General features: G+C 39.7%; 1 protein-coding gene across 1 annotated transcript; it reads right to left on the bottom strand.

Annotated features, from left to right (window-relative positions):
• Positions 1–741: 741 nt before the first annotated feature.
• CCP110 (centriolar coiled-coil protein 110) lies at positions 742–21706 on the bottom strand (the record flags this gene model as incomplete). Its single annotated transcript, XM_082490727.1, has 16 exons — positions 742–3053; positions 7632–7691; positions 8648–8710; positions 9327–9406; positions 9907–10023; positions 10303–10404; positions 10664–10780; positions 11146–11285; positions 12424–12607; positions 12759–12883; positions 13852–15490; positions 16916–17044; positions 18410–18654; positions 19436–19703; positions 19944–20017; positions 21508–21706. 16 exons carry the CDS (start codon positions 21704–21706, stop codon positions 2978–2980), a joined length of 3618 nt encoding a protein of 1205 aa, XP_082346853.1. The 3' UTR covers positions 742–2977.
• Between the last annotated feature and the right edge of the window lie 4 nt (positions 21707–21710).

Below are 21710 nucleotides of genomic sequence, written 5' to 3'. Positions count from 1 at the left end.
ACCTTCTCGCTTACTTAGGAAGTCATAAACGCACGGCGGCGGGCAGGGTCCCGCGGGCCTCCTCTCCCCGGGAGCAGCGTGTTATAGACCAGACCCGTCTGCTTTCTCCAGACAGCCGCCAAGGGAACGGCCGGGCTGCGTTCCCAGGCCAACGGAGCCGCGGCGCCCAGCGCCCCGGCCCCCTCCCGCCGCTCCCGGAGGTTCCAGCCCCTCAGGGAGCAGCCCTCCGAGCGCCCCCGCCTCAGCGCCGCGGCCGCCGGAGACGACCGCTTCCCTCACGCGGTCGCGGGAACCCGCAGCCCCCTCCGCAGCCCGTTACCCGGCCTCACCCCCCCACCAGCGCAGCCCCCTGCCGTGACGGGGGCAGGCAGCGCCCGGCCACTCCGCCCGCTCCTCCCGCAGCCTCACCAGGGGAAGGCAGCCATCTTGCCGGCCCGTCACATGACGCCACGGGCGGGCAGCGCCTTCCGCCGCCATTTCCCGCCCCGCCCCGCGGCGGGAAGCGCCTCGCCTCAGAGCGGGCGGGGGGCGGCCGGCGGGAGGGGTCCTCTGCGGGCCTTTGGTTGGAGTCTCGTGTAAAACACAGTCAGAGCGGTGCGTGGATGGGGGCAAAGGGCCGTTTTTACGAATCGGGGCGAGCTGTGAGGAAATGGCCTTGCACCACAGGGTTTGCCTTCTCCTAATTTTACATCAAGTGATTTGTCAAGCCTGAAAATGAAAAGAAACTCAGTTCTTTTTAAAGATTTAAAGTTTATTGTGCAGCATGTCTTAAGTAAAAAGCAAGACTGGTGAAAACGAAACAAAGTACAAAAATAAATACACTTTTATAATGATATTACAATTCCACACAAAATAAAAAGATTAAATTAAATATGTATAAATACAAAACATCAAATACAAAAACAAATTCTGGCACTTGTCAAGAGAAAGGCCTCATGAAAGTTAAAAAAAACCCTCGTGCTACAATGGTTTATTACACGTATTGGAAGCATGCTTAAAGCAAGAGATTTAGATGTGAAACCTGAACAGAAGGTAAGCGTTTCTTTTTACTAGCACTTAAGCTAAACCTACGTTTACATCAATATATTGCCTATGCTAACAACAATCACAGCACATAAAACACCCTTTAAAAACATCAACCTTTAGCACTGTTCTATCAATAGCACATTCTGTCGCCCGTGACACAGGTTACTCCCATTATTTTACACTTTCCCCTCTGGAGAGGTTTTCCGCTGCTGAGGAAAGCTGTGAGCCCACACAGCCCTGGTGCGAGCTGGGGCAGCAGGAAGCTCACCTCCGTCGTTTTCTGTGTTAGGTCTAAATTTTAAAGAACCACAGCATTTGCGTGACAGAGGCAGGTCCTCCACTGGTGTCAACTCCTACAGTCACACCCTTAGAGGAGCCCCCCCCCAAGCTTTCCAATAATCGCCACAGTAAAGAGCCACTGAGCACTCTGAGGTGTTTAGGCAGCACTTTTGCTATTTTCCAGGTACGCAATTTGGGTAACTTACTGCATGTTAAAAACACTTGTTTTTAACAATGTCACTAGCTGCACAGGACAGACTTGGTGGCCGATAAAGGCCACAACTAGTGCCATGAGCAATGCCACTGCCCACAAAGATACTCTCCTCATCCCATCATTTATGTTCCTCTTTCATGCTGACTATTTAAGAAATTTTTGGTCAGTCTTTTTTCTCTTACATCCATGTCAACATATTACAAAGCTTCTGAAGTTAGGGTGTTGCATTGTACCGATACTGGGAAAAATAACAAAACATAACCCATTTCACATTCTGGTCGTCAGTTCTCTACTACTGCTGGTCCAGAGCAGAAGAGCAAGCCCTGCACGGGCTTCCACAGCCAACCTTGTCTCTGTCGGACTTTGAACGTTAACATCACGTCTCAAGTTCTTTAAAAGAAGTTACAGAATTCTGCTCCCCTCAAGTTAAAGGATAATATCCATCAGTAGCAAGATCAAGGTAAAACAAAAGCATGATCTTTTAATGTTAGATTTTCATAAATATGACAGTGTGGTTTTGGGGATTTGGTAGGGATTCCTCCCCGCCCTGAAATCACGATTTCAATACAAGGGCCTGTTAGATCATGGTAGAAAAGAAACTGCTCAGAAGCACTGCAACTATTACCAACAAAACATAAGTTAGCTGAATTATAATTATGGACAACTATTTGTAAATCTGAAACAGTAAAACAATTAAAATCTTGCTTTCTGAAATCTTTGTAGAACATACACTTCTCTTCATCTCGGCCAAAAGTTGTTCCCATAAGAAAATGCAGTAGACAGCAAGGAAAAAAAATCCTAGGCCTCTTTCAGCACAGTGGTTTGCTCTACCACACATATAAACGTGCAATTTCGGTATAGTCATCAAAAGTACGTCTGTCTGCCCAGCAGTTAATGTGGAGCCGTGTCTGTCCAACTCAGCAGAAATGCAAAACACTTAGTCCATTAGTATTTAAATTGAGGTAATCTCATTCTTACAGAAAATACATTCAAAAAGGCTGCTGACAAATTCTGGTGTAAGCGCTCAGTTTTGTTTGAATTAAGTTTGTGGGGTTTTTTTTTTCTTATTTAACTGCTTTAACATTATGGTATGAAACTAAAAACATATACACGCAACTTATTTATGGTGGCAATTTTACACAGAAATTGCAATTTTAAGTAATGCAGAAAGCATATGTCAGTGAAAAAGTCAGCGATTAGCTTAATGTTGCCCTCTGGTGGTCTTTAAATAAACAACATTATGAATCTTACGTATACACAGCAGTATGAACATTAAGTTTTAACATGCAATTTTTCCACAAGTATTAGAGCTTCACAGCCCTTTATTACTTCAATATGATTGTATTAATGTGTCATTGTCTGGAAATGACAAAGCGTGTTATCATTTCTAAATATACGTATAGAAGATGCAATATTTGAATCAGTGCTGAGAATGCCATCGTCAAAAAAATAGCCATTTTATCCCAGTGAGTGCTGTCTTCTTAAATTGTCACAACATTTGGCTTCTTTTTTAGGGTTCTTCCTGCATATGCTCCTAAAAATGAAGTAGAAACATGACCATTTCACAATAGTAGCACTGTTTTTGTAACCAGATTATCCAAGAAAAATAGCTGAAAAATTTTAGGACGACTGTTTTTGTAAGCAGTATTATATATTTAGTGGCTACTTTTAAAATTACAGTTTTCATGTTATATGCAAAATGCCTCACAAAAACTACCTATAGGTTTGAAACTAACAACGTTTTATAGTTATTTCCTTCCTCAGTAACTATTCCATCTTTTCTGCAGTAGCAGAAAAGTTTTGGAGTACCAAAACATCTACAACCGCAATTTACAAGTTTTCAAAAGATAAGTCTGTCACATCACCAAGACAGAGATTAAATGACTGATAAGTTTAACTATGCCATGTACTACTTTTGAACAAACTATCAATTAAAAAAAAGTCAAATATTTAAGATAACTCTTTCCTTTTCCCCAGCTGCCACATTAATAAACCAAGAGACAGTTTTAGGATTCTGTATGTCGATATACACATCCAGAATTAAAAGTGCAGCATGAATAAGGCCATCTGGAGAGCCCTTATAAACAGAAAGCTGCTAAAGTACAAAAAGAATAATAAATAAATAAATCTATCCACATGGAACAAATATATATACGTGTACATATGTTTAGAAAGCCATATTGTACTACGCATAGCACAGGTTACCTTCCAGTAATAAGGGTTTAGCACTGCAGGCTGCTAGAGTAGCACAACTCGGCATTCATTAGGTTCAGGCAGTTATCGAGTGTCCAGCAATGTGAGCAAACATTGACACACAGCAGTGAAAACCACAGCACATGGTGCAGAGCAGTGGAAATGGAAGACAGCCACACAAGAGAAATAATCACCAGGCAATTAAATGAACATGACAAAGTGCGTGCCAGTCCTTTTTAGGGTCTTTGGTTACTCTTTGTCAGAGTTGCAGCAGTTACTTACAGGTGTTCAAGGGCTACTTTCAGCACAGTGCAAAGCAGCTTTGGAAATGCCCACAGAGGCCTTACCACAGCAGGGTCCCTCACATCTGCACACTGCTTCCCACTATACAAAAAGGCATTCTCTCTGGCCCAACACTCTCCAGTACTGTGCTCTTCAACTCACCTGCGATCTCATACAACAAACAACCAGGCTGACAGGTGTGATGCTTCATTAGTGATTTAACGCTACCTCTTAACTCTCCTCCAGTGCACTCCAAGTTATATAAAAATCTCATATACAGAACAGGATGGTATAGGGAGGTGTAAAATGCCCCAGCAATCTAGACTAAGGAACTGAAGAAGCCAAATTTTATTAAAAAGAGTTACAGTCGTCCTGAATACAATTATCACCCAGCCTTTTCCAGCAGCAAGGGGAGCAATTACACAAAGCCTCTCTCCTATGACATACGACTGCCCTGCTACTCACGCGTAGCAAGTCTGACACCTTCCTCAAGTGCCGGCCTGAATGCCAACACACTCCACAGCACACACCATCTCACACGGCAATCTGCTCCCTGCTCAGCTGGGACAAGCATGCAGGAAAGACCATGCTTGGCCACATGCTACTGCCACCCACATACTCCATGGGCCTCATGCCCCATATTTCTTTTCCACAACACTTAACTCAGCCTGGGCAGAAACGAGGAAATTAACAGGTGTAGTTGCAGCAGTAGCCTGATCTCAACGACCTTCTTTCTAATGCCACCAGACCACATTAAATGCCCTGCCAGGCACAGCTTACAGGCTATTGACTGAGCATCTCTGTCCTATTTAAAATAATAAAAAAGAATCAACAAAAAATGACTCTATAGATTTATTAGTTTGTACTTTTCCCTTGAGCACAGAACTCTGTATTGAAGGAGTAAAAACCAACAAAAACTAAATTTAGGATCACCAGTTGATTCCTAAAATAAACACCTTCTCGCCAGAAAAAGACAACAATCAGTCAGAGTGGTATTAAAGCTACAAAGCACTTTGCAGACAGAATTTAAAACAACAATCAGAAGAATTAAAAGAAAAAAGTAGTTGGATGAATATGTTTTCTTCTGAGGGTATGTCTCACGTCTAATTTGAATGCATAAGTGACATTTCTATATAGCAGTTGTATTCTAAGCCTCCTTCCCTTTTGCCCCTCCAATAAGCACAATTTAATTGGGAGTCAGGGATGAATGAAGACAAGAAATTAAATAGAAATATTATGGGATAGAAGTATAGCAGACGGACATTGTTTCAGATACAATAAAACTCTGTATTGCCCAGACCAAACCACTGCTACAAGTCTTTATTTTCTGACATGCACAACTTCTACTAAAATAAGAGAAGCATATGCACTTGTTTGGCTTTTTACATTTTCTTTTCAAATTGACTGAAGATTGTAGTTTCTCTATGGTCTTTCCCAGACAGAATTTATTGCCTCAACAAAAAAAAAAAAATTGGCAGATTATTTTTTCCATACCAAGTGTTCCCTGCCTAATAATTTCAGAATGCACGTCTATTCATTTAGTGCAACTAGTCTAACCTATTTACAAAGGATCATAGGGAAGTACCGGTATTACACCATGGGAACACATGTGATGTCCAAACACTAAATGAGGTTCTGTGCAACCAGAACTAGGCAGCATACAATTGGTTAGACACATCTGCTTCTGTTCCAAGGCGGCCACTATCAAAGGCATTAAATAGCTTTCCAGTAAAAATAAGAAAGGCAAAAAGAAATTTAGAGATATATCCCAAATGATTCTTTTCATTGCCAAGTATCAACTGTCATGACTTAGATTAATTATGACTAAGATAAACTTGGGGAATTACTTAGCAGAGCAGCACATGCTGCCAACACAGAAGAGCAAGAGAGAGTGCTTTAATTGGATGTCTGATGCCAGACACAAAGGTAAAAAACACTGTAGATCATTACGAGCTGAGCATAAATTATAAGAGCTTGGGATGGCATCCAAATCTCAAATCATTGCTAAAGCCACTGGCACCACCTCTACACTACTATTCTTCTACAACTTCTGTCATACTGCAACTGGTAGAGGTCTTGATTGTTGTGTTGTCCCTGTTCTAATTAATACCAGACACATTTTTTGCAAAATTGCAGATGAAAACTTGCCCTGATGGCAAGGATAACTCAGATCACTAGGGAAACCCATTGAAATCCCAATACATTTGCCTTTTATTGAGCCCCAAAATTCCCAATTTTTATACTTGACTTGTGGAGCTCTCTTTTGAGAACAATGTGTAATTAAGATCTTAAACAGTTTTAAAACCTATAAATCACTTTATCTTTTGATAAATTAATGTTTATCCCTAATGAAATTTAAAATCCGATTTAAAAAATTGTGTAAGATGTTTCATAGGGTTTTACTCCCTTCATGCCTGAACAGGCTGAAAACTGGGAGGTTTGGCACTATTATCAAACCTTTTTAATAAAAGGTAACCAGTTAGTAATCTCTGTATCCAAGTACAGGAATACTCCACTTATAAAATTGGGCCATTAAGACAAACATTCCGTAAGATGCTACAGCAATATATACGATTTCAGGAGCATATGATGACTGAACAAGAAGTCTGGAACTGTCCTTCCTGTCTTTTCAAGCTACTTGTGTGTACAGAACTAAGAATCAAATGACATCAAGATTCTAATCCAAGTCTATTTTGACTAACATTAGCTTCTCAAACAGTTACAGTGAATATACCTGGTAAACCCTTTTATGACTGGGCATTTGGTGAGTGAAAGCAAATGAGCTGTGCAGTACATTCTATACACTATGTTTACAAAATTTGAAAGTGGATGGTTAAGTTACCAGAGCATGTTTATTTAAAGAGATAGGTTAGATTTAAGACATAGCAAAGCAGGTGCACAAGAAAAGAAAAACAATATATTCCCCGTTTACTTTTTCTAGATACTAGTAACTTATTTACTATAAGATCCAAGCACCAATTTTCTACACACCTGAAACAGCCTTGTTAGACACTCTGCTCTCTGAGGCCTTCTTTCTATTTTGCTCAACCCCCTTCACTGAGGTCTTAGGGGTTCTAATTAAATATAAGAGAGTTAATAAGTCACTTGCATCAAAGTTGAAAGGCTGTATCCAAAAATATCAAGACACTATCAAACTGTGTTTGGCATGAAAACATTTTTTACAGTGTCCCACAGAGCCTCCTCCTGAATATGTGTACAACCCCTATTGACGTTATTATGGTTTAAGTAGATACATTAAATAGAACATCTCCCATGAACACATTTTTAAAACTCTATTCAAGAAACTGATTCAGTTCAGATACTGTGTCATTACAGTCTACATTTAAAAATATACACATCTCATTAAGTGGAAGCAAAGCTTCATGGAATGAATGTTACAAATAGAAATGTTGGAACACAGTGTAAATGGAGAAACAAGAGGATGAGAACACTAAATATTCTTCTGCAGTATAAGATAAAACAAAGCTTCATCACTCTCAAAATACTCTTAAGAAGTAAATATTTTTACTTTGAACAACAGTTGCACCAGTATGTGTAAATATTATTCAGAAATTACTGTGCTCTTGCACTTTGCATTTACTTTCATCTTTAGACTATAAACATGCTGTGCACTTACCCTTGTCTGCAAAGCAGTCTATGAAGCGGGGCATTCTGTCCTTGATTTGGTTGAAGTACACTGTTAAAACACAAACTTTTATTAGTGCTTTTTCCCTTAAAAAAAAAAAAAACACCAAACAAAAAACTCACAAGGAATACTGAATTCTGCATCATGTTTCACATAACAAATTTCAGAAACACTAACAGGTTCTGTAACACAGATGACGTACGCAAGTGTCAGCAATTAAAATTCCAGAATAACATTACTACTTCTGCTTTTTAAATCAAAGAGACCAAAAAGCACACAGATTAAACTCTTTCAACAGTGCCTTATGTGTTCCTAATCATTGATAAGGACATACAGGAAAAAAGGACTGAATTGCTTAAACTAGTCATTGAAGATTGAACTGTATCAGTAGACAGCATGTCTTCAAAGATTTTGGGTAAGCAAGGGATAAAAATCGTTTTTAGGGGATGCCAGGTATCTGACTCTTTATACCAGAAAAAGGTGCAGACAGGCCTCGTAAGAGAAGGACTGCTGTCTTCCTGAACAGCAAGTATTGAAGACTGTAACTTCTGTGATCTAAGCAAACAATCACACAGTCTTGAAGCAAGAACTTTTCCTCACAACAGAAAGCCGCTTCTTTCCTGACAGCTTTCTAAAGATAAACATATCAATGATTACATTGCAAAGTAAAGGGTATTAAGAAAAGTAGTAGTCAAACTGAAGGTTAAAAGATACTAATAGCGTATTTCAAAGAAAAAAACTTGAACCTGAGCACAGAGATTTAAAGCCATAAACAGTTTCTGAAGATAAAATTTCAGAACTGACTCTGAAGAAAATGTATCTTTTCTAACTTCTAATGAGCTAATAATCCCCTTTCTCAGACCATGCTAAATCAGATTTCATTACTGTCCATCATAATAGTGGCAGGAATGGAGCTGACTGATGGCAAACCAGCAACGCAGATCAAAGAATCTATCATTATAAGACAGTTCTTTAACAGCATCCTAATACGAGTAATCTTCACTCACCGGCTTTCAGGAGTTTTTTGTTTTATGATTATTTTTTTACTTGGCATTCCCATTTCTGAAGCCCTAGTGAAACAAAAGTATTGAAACATATTTAAATTATAAAATCATCATTTAGGTCTTAAACAGAAACAGTAAGAGAAATCCTACAAGAGGATCTACACCTACATGTAACACTGCCAGAGCAGTACTACAGACTATCACCTTTTACTCATGAGCACGTGTAACACAACTGTTCAGTCCGCTGTGCTGCAGGATAATGCCTGCTACCATCCACCCAAAAAACTCTGCCAGAGATACTCTACCAAGTATGTCTACTGCTACGCACTTTAGAAAGATTGATAAAATAACTTGGAGCACTTTTTACAATTTATAAAATCAACCATAAACTAAGTGCACAAGGATTATTTTGCTCACCCCTGAAATACAGCATAAATGCAAAGCTTAAAACACACATCTTTCTCCCGTACAAACAAGAAGTCTCTTAAAAGTAAGAGTGAACTACTATTAGTAAAACACCACAGACCTGAAGACTTTTTAAATTCATTATTCCTATGGGATGTATTAGTTTGCAAAGCAGCTGTTACTCCAAAAACTTCTTTTCACTACTTCCAATGCCTCCTACCCATCCTCTTGCACCCCATCCCTCCCCACTCCCCCCCAAAAGGAGAACTACACATACTTCATGTACTTTTTCCTGTCTAGAGATTTCTGTGTAGCTGTTGAAAGTGTCACTCTCTCTCTTGGGCTCTTCACTTTATCCTAAAAAAAAAAAAAAAAAAAACAAAAGAACCAACAATAATACTGGATATTGTTCTTATTAAGATTAATCTCATCAGACCTGCCCCTACTTAAAAAAAAAAAAAAAAAAAACAACCAAACAAAAAAACCCACAACAAACAAAACCAACAGTGTTTTCAGTACTAAGTTCACATTCAGGCTAAATTCAAGGGTTTTTTTCTTTTTTAAAATTAAAGGAACTTCCTTATATTATCAGATTAAAAATTTGTGTGCCTTAAAGTATGAATACTTTGTTATTACTTTCAACATGTTTTTCATTTTATTTTTTGTACACCTACACACTAAAAGTTTCAAGGTACTAATCTACTGCAGAGACCTCTTTTTAATTTGAAGTTACCTACAGAAGCATAATTAAACAATTAAGATTTAAAAAACTTTTTACTGAGTGAAGAATATCGTAAAAGCAAAACAATTCAGTACTTAAAGTCTTTAAACAGTTTACATTCTCTTGTCTAACACACCATTTGTCTGAGCATCTTCTCTTTACGAACTTCACGATCATGACGCAGAATATTCATTCTTTCTGATGCCTCTATCGTAAAAAAGATGTCATGGATGTCATACAGAGCAGCTCGCAGCTGGAAAGAATAATTAAAATTTTAATAACATATTCAGTCAAGTTAACATTCACAGGGTTTTGATCATCAAGCTCTTCTCGCTTTCAATATAAACAAAATACTTGATAACTCTGAAATCATAACGTGTCAGCACAAAAATGGAATCTTCTCTTCATAGTCATAGTTTAAACCCTTTACTTTAAACAAAATCACTGTGAAGGTCTGAGATATTTATATTGAAAAAGCAGAATAGCTAGGAAGGAAGAAAAAAAAAAAAAAAAGAGGTTTAAATTGTGTCACCTGAGCCATTACTCTTTCATGAAGGGATGCATCTTGTGCTGAAACACTTCCTCTTTTTAATGGTGCTTCAGACTGAAAATTTTTTATGAACTCCATAGTATCCTGGGAAGACAGGAAAATAAGATTAAGCACCAGGCATAATCCTTCACAGCAAAGGAATCATTACAAACTGTATGCATAGGACGTACAGTCTTTGACTGGAACCTTATGACACTAAGCAATGCAATACTCAAATATGTTCATGTGACAGACATTCCCAAATTCTTCTGAAAGCAGAAAATGCATGATTTCATCTGTCATTTGAAGATACAAGCAAAACCAAACAGGAGGAGAAGCTGCATACTAAAAATGCTGATCTTACTTTCACAGTTTGCTTAAGATGTTTCAGTTTTTCTGTCTGCAAAAGTCTACGAGTGAGAAACCCCTTTGCCACAGCAGTGATCTTATCGAACTTCATTTGTATCTCTGGACTGAAAACCTTAAAAGAAAAGAAGCATCTTCTAAACATTCAATAAAAAAGCAAGAATTATGAATTATTTCTCAAATAACATCAATCATGTGACAAACGTTTTCAAGTAAGAAACAAGCTGTTGGTAACGTTTTGGCTAGGCCAGAAGCACCCACCATAACATTAACTTAGCAGAAGCAGTATCTTATTATTTTGCATATATAACAAGAAAAATATCCTATACAGTTCTCTTGTGTAATCAAAGTCGATATAGGAAGGGATACTAAACTTTTCTGTGAGATTTATTACTGCACAGCTATTATAAAACTACCAGTGTCTTACAAAAACTAGAGGGCTTTTTAATCTATAAACAAACCTTTTTTTTTTTTCCTTACCTGAGTCCACCTAGTTTTGATCCTGTTACTTGGCCTAGATACTGAGGTTTTTATAACTCCACTACCTGATGGTCCCCAGAGGAAGAATGAAGTTTCACTTGTTGAAGCAAAGGTGTTAGGTGTCGTAGTATGAGCAAAACCTGCAAGCAGAGCAGAACACACAGTTCAATACACAGACCTTGTCCATAAAGTAATGGCTATGGGTGCGTATGTACATATATACATAGATATATACACAAATACACAAATGCAACACTCCATAAAAAAAAAAAAAAACCACAAAATGAAAAATGCAGATAAAAATCAAGCACATAAATAAACTTTAACTCTGGTTGCAGTAAGGAAGCCTTTTTGGGTTTAAGAACAAAGAAGCTCCCAGTGCTGTTAGCTATTTTTATTCAATTTGCAAATTATACTACTTGTATAGTGGGAGTAAAAACATCAGTATGTTACAGCATGAAAGATCACTTACCTAATGTTAAAATTGCTACAGAAAATCTTATTCACAAAGCACCTCAAAGAAAATTATTTTAAAGTGTTTAATGTTGCTATCATAGATCCTAAAGATGAATAAGGAATAATCATATAGTTCAGCAATTTTACTGTCAAATTAAAGTTCCTTCGCTGTTTGCCTGTTAGAATACCCAGTTTCCATCTGTGCTTGATGAGTGCACATTAATACACTCAAGAAACAGAACTCAGCTCAAAGGTAGCAGCTTTGTTTACAAGGTCAATTATAGGCAAGAAGCAATCTGAGTATTTCCGATTCATTTCCTCACAAAATTTGCTAAACAGCAGACAAACCAAAACATTTCATAATGTTCTGGAACAGGTGAGAGGCGTTCAATCAGCTATAGCTGTACTTTCTCACAGTCAAGGGCAGAGCTCTTCTAATCTTCCAACACAAATGAGAACACCTGGCCCACTGCTGTGCAGCTACCTGGCATGAAGATGAACCTTCTGCGAAACGATGCAAATCCACCAACTCATCCTCGATCAAATGAGTTTACCCTTAGCTTGTTTTCCTCAAATATGCTCTATAACAGTTATACACAAATGCAATACAGGGAGCGGTACAAGGATGGCTGAAACTGTGCTAAATGCCAGCTAGACAAAGATGCAACACAGAATTTGTTTTACGTGTGCTGTCAACAGCTGAAGGCAGCAGCTGTCCGCATATCCTGACCAACAAGTGCCCCAGGACAGCTGGTCCAGTCAAGCACTGTAAAGCAAAATATATCACAACATTTAATCTATATTCTACCCTCTTGGTTTTACCAATGCTGGTAGAGTTTGCATTATGGACTGTCTCCAGTTGAGACTGCACACTTTCCAGCAAGCCACTTTCGCTTTTTTTCCTCCACTCCAACTCCATCCTACTGTTAATATTCACTTTGGAAATTTCTATTTCCGTTGCAGCAACCTTCTTTCCTTTCAACTTTCTCTCCTGCTCTTCCAGTTCCTACAAAAGAAAAATTCAACTATAAGATTATACTTCTAACTCTGCAGAGAAACAGAATATACACTTTAAAACAAACTGCTTCCTGACAAACTGCAATACAACACACAAAGCACATGGCATTTGCTTAGAATTTTTCCTCTTTTTACCTTACCTTCTGCAATTTCTCCTGTTCTCTCTCTTGTTCAGCTATCAGAATTGACAGTTGTTGTGCATGCTGTTCTTCAAGTCTCTTCCTCATTTCTTCAAAGGCCAACATTTTAGTTTTTAAAATATCTTCTGAGAAGATACATTACAAAGAATCAAATATTAAATAATTTCTATGTGATCTTTGCTACAGACACACATGCTTTTAACAGGAGTAATTTGCATTATCAGTAAGAAAGTACAACATATCTTTGATATCAGGTTTCCATTATGTATTGCAAAGAACTTTGATATCAAGTTTCTATTACGTACTGCAAAGAACCTCATCAGTTACTACAGTCCTTCAAAATATTTGCATGTTCATATTTGTGGGATAAGCACATCAACAAACAGCTGTAACACCAACCGAGCCTATATTAAAATAAGGACACAAAAAATCTAGTTCTAAGAATAGTATACCTACACTTGCTTGAGTGATTTAAAATTATTTATGCCACTTGAGCTTGATTTGGTAGAGACCCATACAGCTGCAATACAGTCTTGAATTTGAAGAAAATACCTATGTAGTGATTTGCAACCCATTAAAAAGTATTTTCATTTACACATCTTTTCTTTTAGTAGTTTTATTTAGACCTCATGGAATAAGGCATAATTTTCTCAGTAAAACTAAATTCCAATTTCTACATTCAAATGGGAAATTAGTATTTATGCTGTCAAATTATACCCTTGAGAATACAGAATTCACAAAACCGATACATGTTTTTGCTGATGTTTCCTCCTAAATTTTTTAATCTAGTATTTGTTACAAATAACTGTTACAAGACTTTTGACTCCAAGCAGCTCCAACGACAGCAGTCTGTAGCAGTTAAAAACAGCTCAAGTAGCAAGCTGAATTTCAGAATTTGTCCTTAACTAAAAATCAGAGAAATAATGAGGTTACTGAAAAAAAAGATAATTTACACTCAATAAAATTTAAACCTCTTGATATATATACATACATAGAAACACCAATGACTAATGATCATTGGGGTTTTTTCTGAAAGATTTATAAAATGAGAAGTAAGTTTAAGAAAAACCCTCAACTACAGGAAATCTTTTACCTTTTGCCAGACTCTCAGTGGCTGTATTCTTGGTAATGTAAACCGATCCCACAGGATAATTCTGTTCTTGCAACCACTGCTTCTCTTGTTCTTCCACTCCAACTGTTAGAACGCAGAGACTGCTTTCTTTTTGGCAGTTGTCGTTGTCCAAATCAAGTCTACGTTTTACCTTTTCAAAACTATTTTCTAGAAACTGCTCATCTGCTGCGGAAACACTTGGAGTGTCCATCTGCTCTTGCATATTCTTGCTCTGCATTAGTAGTGGGGATGGGTTTTCTACATCATAAGATTTATTGAGTTCTACTGGAGAATTACATTTAGTATTTTCTAGCAAACTAGACGATTTGGTTTCAGCTAGGAGCTTCTGTGTTACTGTAGACTGACTGATGGCAAATGGCTCATTCAATTTTGGAGCTACAATATTAGTACTAGTCTCTACTTTATATGGCGCTCTGCTGTCCATCACTACCTGTCCTTCCACTGTAGCCGACAACGTTCCTTTGCTTTCCAAGTGCCCAAAGGAATGGCGATTTGGTTTGCCAACCCCAAGCCCATCACAAGGGCCTGAAGAATTCCTGTTGACACCAGGAACTCTGCTAGGGCAAAACATAGTGAAGTCCACCATGAACTTTGGCACTGATTCAGACACGTTATTTTTATCAGCAATATCTTGCATGATTAAATCCATCGCTCTACCCTTGCCTTTAGGACTTAACTCATAAGCATTCACAGGGTTATTTATAATGATGTGTCCCATTGATAAAGGTCTTGGGCGCCTTCGATGCATTTTAGGGCTCATGCTTGGCTCTGGACTCGGCAATTTGGCATAAGAGCCTGTGAGGCTCCTGACAATGCTACTGTCACGGTCAAACATAGAAGTCTTTTTAAATTCTTCATCTGAATCCGAATCCACCAATGGGGGTGTTCCAACTCTCATAGGTATGTCCACTTTAGAAAAACTGGATAAAGTTGACATACTTGTGTTATTTGTATGAGTAGAGGCACCTTGGAGAAGTGTATTTGATTTATTAAGACTGGGTTTATCAAGTGTCAGAGTGGTGCAACTTCTGCCTGTAAGTTTTACTCTTTCTTTCACAGAGTCAGTTGTTTTAACGCCATCATTTTCTTTATCTGAATGACTTTCACTCATACTTCTCTTTGAATTACTTTTTGAGCTACGCTTGGTTTGCTCTTTCTCTATATACTCCCTAGATTTCTTCATCAGGTTCTGAAGACTCATGACATATGGATCTTGGACTTCCTCATCCGATGGTGGCACTCCTAGTCCCTCTTGCTTTTGCAAAACATGTGATGCAAGCTTATTATGCACGTTGTCAGGAGATGCAGCCCTCGGACAAGGTACGTCTTTGGAGCAGTGACTCTCAGTTTGCTTTGAGAAAACATTTTCTTCTGCTGCTTTAACTACTTCTGTCACATTTGATGTCACCTGCTCTGCAGTATCTGTTGGCATAAGTTCTGGTGTCTTTTTAACCTCTGTGGGACCATGCCTTTCAGGAGAACATGCCAAATTGACATCTGATAAAGCTGTAAAGTCAGTCGAAGCTTTTGAATCTGAATCAGGGCAAGTATTCTCAGCTTCCCCTGCGTTCATGTCACTCACAGTAGGCTCCTTTCTGATCTGCAAATAAAAATTAAAAAAAAAAAAAACACACACATATTTTCAGTGCATTCTTCTCAGATTTCTGCAAGCTTTACCTGAATTTAAAAAGAATGTTATCATCTAAAAACCAATAAAAATTTTTAGTTCAACTGTTACTGATTTCCTACAAATTACTTACAATACAGAGCTCTTTGCAATGAGAAAGAGGTTATTGGAAATAAATTTGAATAACGGTCCACTCAGCATTTTCACTGATACCAAGTATCTGAATGCAAAGATGCTCTTTTCCTCGTAAGGCAATTTGTATATATTAAAATAATTTTATGGCTTCAAATTATCTTGCAAGTTTCCTCTTAAAATATGAAAACATGTTTATATCAAATAAGAAATGTATTTGAAAAATTTCAGCATGAAATATAAACTAACCTATAGACGACTAAGAAGAAATCAAAAAAAACGCCTAATAAAAAAGTGGAACCATAAAATAATTTGTTCATTTCTTCACTAATCCAGAGACAATTATATACGAGTTTTCATTTGTCAGGTACCTGGAAAACCAAGTTTATTTAAGCCAGAATTAAATGCTACTTCTAGCCAGCATTTGTTTAAAATATTTTGACACTAAAATTATCCTATAGGTTATCCTGTGTGTTGCAACTCAATTATCAAGGCGACACCTTTGGGGGAAAAAAAAAAAAACTAACTTATTTTTGTATTGAACATATGCTCCTGGTCTGCTTTTCAAATACCAAGACAGATGACTGTTGCCACGTACACTCCAGTAAACAATGCAAACAGGTAGGGTTTGTTTGCCACCTTAGTAACTCAACAAATTCAGCCTTAACTGTACTTATTTAAGCAACAGGTTAATTTAAAGACTGTATTACAACTGTTTCAAAGACAAATAATACCACTTGATTAGATGCATTTAATAGTCTTTTCAATTTAAACCTGTACTAAATTCATCATTGAAGCAGCAAAGAAAACAAAATATTGCAGTAAAATTATAATGCACACAACGGAATTACAAGTTGTTGTGAAGGTAATTTTAATTCTGTAATCGCAGGGTTGAAAATAAGATTATTTTCTGTTTAAACTACAAGCTTGCAAATAAAGCAAGCTCTAACACCAGGGGTTTTGTTCATTTGTTTTTACACACAGTTACAAAAGCAACAGTCAGTCATCTGGTGTTGTCTGTCTTTCACATATACCAAAAAAGCAGTGAAAAGCAAGTCCCATGCAGTACAATGAACGTAGATACTATCACTAAATAGTCAATTGTCAATAACATAGCATGAAATACGAGAAAATGCTGGTTCTGGAGAGTTAGCTGCTATTAATTTCATGTTTCTATTGGTGAATACTTAAACCCCAGCACTTTCTCAAAACGTCTATAAGCAGAGGTTTTCTGTAAAGCCTTAAGAAGGCTTGGACTAACCCTACCTGAACATTTTCTAGAATCTCCTGGACACGATCCAATAAAGCTCTTTTCCGGGAGTTCTGTCTCCACGTCTCTAGGTCCAGCGCTTTCTGTTTATATTGCTGTATTTCCTTTTTCTTTTCAAGGCTAAGCTGCAAAACAGAGTGTAAGAAACATGGTTTATATCACTAAACGCAAATTCCAATACAGAAGTCCAGAAATAAATTAGGAAGCAAGAAAACAGAACAAAACAATAGATGAATAATAGTCTCTTAAGTTGAGACTCCGTGAACATTTTAAATACCAGCTTCTTTTTAACCAATTATACATATTTTTTTCAATGGAAGAAGCACAAAATGCCTTCTTGGCACACATGCAAATGAACATGAATTTAAAAGATCATTTATAAAAAATCTGCATGAACATTACATGCTACAGTACCAACTTCAAATAACACAGGACTCAGGCTGCAGGACAGGTCTTTCCCAGTACTCTATGGAGATGGGAGGTTTGGGCATCCTATAGAGTACCCTGTGACCTATCTTCCTACTGTACTCAAACTCTCTTGAACCAGAGATGAATTTCACAACATGACAGAAATGTATGCAAGCAGTTTTCTGGATCCTTTCAATAATCCAAATCTGAGAATCTTCTGAGTTACTACTTCAGAATACGTAGTTTGGATAAAAGTCAAAACTAGATCTACAAAACTACATCTACAAGAAACAGTTTCACAAAGTTCTACAAAATTAAATAGTCTCAAGTCAAATTATGCATTTCTGCTATGAAACCTTAAAATATCAACCCACTTGTAAATGAAAAATATTACAGTATATCATTTAGTTTCCACTGTATATCTGTATCATGATTTTTGGAGATCGTTGTTAGACAGTCTCTCCATTCATACCTTCCATCACTGAAATGAGGAAGTCAGCTGCATTATTGCACAAACTACCAACAGTCTTATGCTTGGCTCTGTTTGCATTAAGCATAGAATGCCTTAACATAATTGATGAGCCCGTGAAATACATTAGAGGAAGCTGCAAACACAAGCGAAAAAGAAATTTATTTAAAAGCTTTTAATTATCTCAGTATTTCCTATTTGCACTTTTTTATGACACTTTTAAACAAACTCACATGTTCAATATTTGAAATGTCAACATGATTTTACATAAAGTTAAGCCCAGCAATAACATTCATCTATTTAATACCACAAACATTTTACTCCCCTTGCGAAGATAACAGATTTCAAGAAATAGAAGTAAATGTAGTCAATGTGAAAAAAGTGCATTTTACCCTTTTATTTAATAAAATTAAGGCTAGGAATGCTTAGAATACACTAAGAAGCAGGCCAGATGATACCTCAAATACAATTGTACCTTCAGTAGAATCATTACATGCGGACATCAAACAACTGTACCTTCAGTAGAATTGTTACATGCGGACATCAAAGCTAGTGCCAATAGCACACTTAGCACACCAGGGAAGAAAAGAAAAAGAAAAAAAAAAAGCCTTACCAGAGGGGAAAGCACAGGAACTCCATGGAATTGAATGAGGGAGATATTTTTGTGCTGAATAGTGAAAGAGGTTTCTCTTTTTATTGCCTCTTCTTGGATTCTGGAAAGATGCTTCTTACAGAATATTTCATAGTCCTCCATCTTCATGTTGACTAAGCTGCACAGAATAATAACATCACTGTTCCATGTACTTCCAAGACCACAAAGCGAAAACAACAGCACAACTAATTCTGTATCAGTATATTCTGGGAAACAAATTACACATCAGAAAACTCAATTAAGTGTCTCTTCTTCCTATCAGTAACAAATGCTGCAAAGGCTGTTCTTTTTTTTTTGCCATATAAAAATAGAATCTGCATATATAAGCAAGAAAAAGATGATCACAGGTACTCTGAGAAGCAACCAAGCAAGCATTGAGATAATCAAGATTTACAAAACTACACATGCTACAGATAATCTTAACAATTTCCATCAAACACTAAACCTTTGGGGTCTCCCACAACTATCAGATAGAACCTATCAACTGCAAAACAAAAAAAATGCAGCCAAATTTAAGAAACTAAAAAAAGAATTAAACCGGTATTAAAGCAAGACCAGCCTTTATATTTAGGGGGCTGAGAAGAATTTGTGTCTCACTGCCGCGAGGCTCCTCCTCGATACATCCCTGTGTGAGCAGACGCCAATACTTCCACCAAAAAAACCCCACAAATTACAGCCTAGTTTCCTTCAAAAAGCCTACAAATCTCACACTGCCCATGCCTACAGAAGTGAAAATTGAGAGCCAAGCACCACTTGCCAAGGCCTGCCAACGCTTTTGTTCCCCTCGCACACCCCTTCGGCCGATTCCCGCCTACCTCCCGCCCGCTCCGGGCGCACCGAGCCACCCTCAGGCCGCCCGGTAGGAGCCCTGCTCCCGGGCGCGGGCGGCAGCCTCTCCCCGCCTGCCCCCTCGGCTGCCCGGCCCCACGCCCGCCCGTGGGAGGCAGGTGGCACCGCCGGGCCCGGGCCCCGCGGCCCTCCCCGCACCACAGCCGCCGTCCCCCCCCACGCGACTCACGGCGCCCCCCGCCCCGAGGCCCCGGCGCTCCCGGTGAACCACCTTCGCGGGGCTCGGAGCCCCGGCCCGGCCGCTCCCGGGCGACCTGCGCGGCGCTACCCCGCCGCCTCCCAGCAACCGCCCCGCGCGGCCGCCGGCAGCACTACAGGCCCCGGCGCGCACCGCGGCCCCGCTCCGCCCCGCCCCGCCCCGCCCCGCCCCTCCTCGGGGCGGGCCGCGGGCGAGGCGCTCCCTTCTCTGCGGCCGAGAAGTTAGGGAAAAAAAAGTCGTCTTGGTTTAGTAAGCTGGATGTACGCTCCTCGTCACATAAGCGAGCCCCGCGGGACGAGTCTGTAATTTTTGGGCGAACAACGGTAGCGCCAGATCCCAGAGGGGATCGAGGGCCATCCCGCCGCTCTGATTGCCACCCCCAGGTCTTCAAGGCAAGTTCCCCTGCTATCACGGGTGAAGTCTATTCTGCTCTATCACATTACATACCATATGGCTGTGCAGTGCTTGTATAGTCAGGACCGCAAACGTGCCGCCAGCAGGGATCGGTTTCACCGAGCAGCCTGTGATGAGAAAGATAAACACGAGAACTTGCGAACACGCTTTTTGAGGGCAGCATCACGGTGTCACCGCAGTCATCCTACTCCTCCTGCCGGGGCGGCCGCCAGTGCTGGGCCGGCCGGAGGAGCGGGTAACACTCACCCACGGGGCAGGTCGGGCGGAAAATACATGCTTGTTTGCCAGCACTCGGCCCAGGGAAAATTAATTTAAATTTATGGAAACGTCTAGTTCCCAGTGAGCACTAGGAGATGTTAAAGCTGTCGCTCCTGTTTCAAAAAACAACTCCTTCATCTGTTACCTCCTCAACATGTTAAATGTTATTGAGGGGGTTTTTTAACCTTCATCTTTAATCTTAACAAACGCTGTTGTTTATAGAAAGATTTTTAAACATGTGAGACATTTAATTACACATTCCATTATTTGTTATGTGTCTGCATATATACGTCTGATTTTTCTTCAGATAGACCCAACAGAAGCACAAAACCATGGACAGAAAAGAATATCTGAGGTGCTCAGAGCCAGCTAGGATGATGTGACAAATATTTATCTCAGTTATTAAACAAAAAATTAAAAAAAATAAATCTAGTTTAGAAGATTATCTGGTGACATTCCACCTCTGGTTGGCAAGAGTTCCTCGCTGCAGTTTCTTCCCATACTTCCCATGGAGTACACACAAAAAAAAAAAAAGTCAAAAACCTCATTTATGTTAAGACAAACTACTTCCTCTGCTTTGCTATTCTTTTCCTAGACTAAACAAGCCCAGTTTCTTCAACCTTCACTGATTTCCCTGTCTTGTTGCTCTTTCCTCTGGATTCTTTGCAGTTGCTTAGGCTTTTCCTCACGCACAGTGGTAACGGCACACGGCCCTCCCCAGCAGAAGCCTCTCACAGAATCTACGTCTTTTAAACACCTCCAGGGATGGTGACTCCACCACTTCCCTGAGCAGCCTGTCCCAGTACTTGACAACCCTTTCTGTGAATAATTTTTTCCTAATATCCGATCTAAACCTCCCCTGGTGCAACTTGAGGCACAGGAGGCAGCTGCGGCCCCCGGGACGGCTCTGGGCTCCTCTGCCCTCCTCACAGGATCAGGCCTCAGCTTTAGTTTGTGAGCAGGAGTGAATGAACAGTTAGCTATATAATATATACAATACATAACATTGTCTATAGAAATACAATAATTAATCAAAAAGTAACTAATATTAATATTATATTTTTAGTTAGTTGGCATAGCCAGGAAAAATCCTGAGGACACTCTCCAGACAAACAAGTCTTCAGTAACTCTGGGCAACGGTACCTTCCCTCCAACTAACGCTATTTATTTTTTATCTGCGCCATTTATTTATCTGGACTAACCCATATTTTCTCGCAGTGCTCCTCCCACCTTCACCTGAGGGAGTTTCCCCGCCCCGGGACCTGGCGGCCTCCCCCTCCTCGTCCCCGCCTCCGCCCGCCCCTCAGGCTGTGCCGAGCGGGGATTGGCTGGCGATGACCGGCTGCCGCGCGCTCGTTAGCCGAAGGCGGGCAAACGGCGGGCGCCGATTGGTTGCTGGCGGCTGACGGCTGAGTGCTGGTTGGCTGGCGCTGGGCGTGGCGTGTTGCCGTCGCCCTTGCCCTGAGGAGAGGCGTTAGACGGTATCGGCGGGTTCGCTGCGGCCCAGGGGGTGCCGCCGCCGCCGCCGCCGCCGCCATCATC

The sequence above is a fragment of the Vanellus vanellus genome (genome assembly GCF_965231255.1).
Source record: "Vanellus vanellus genome assembly, chromosome: 14".
In the NCBI taxonomy this organism is placed as follows: Eukaryota; Metazoa; Chordata; class Aves; order Charadriiformes; family Charadriidae; genus Vanellus; species Vanellus vanellus.
Note: the sequence above shows the minus strand (reverse complement) of the source record. Positions and strands in the feature narration are given on the sequence as shown.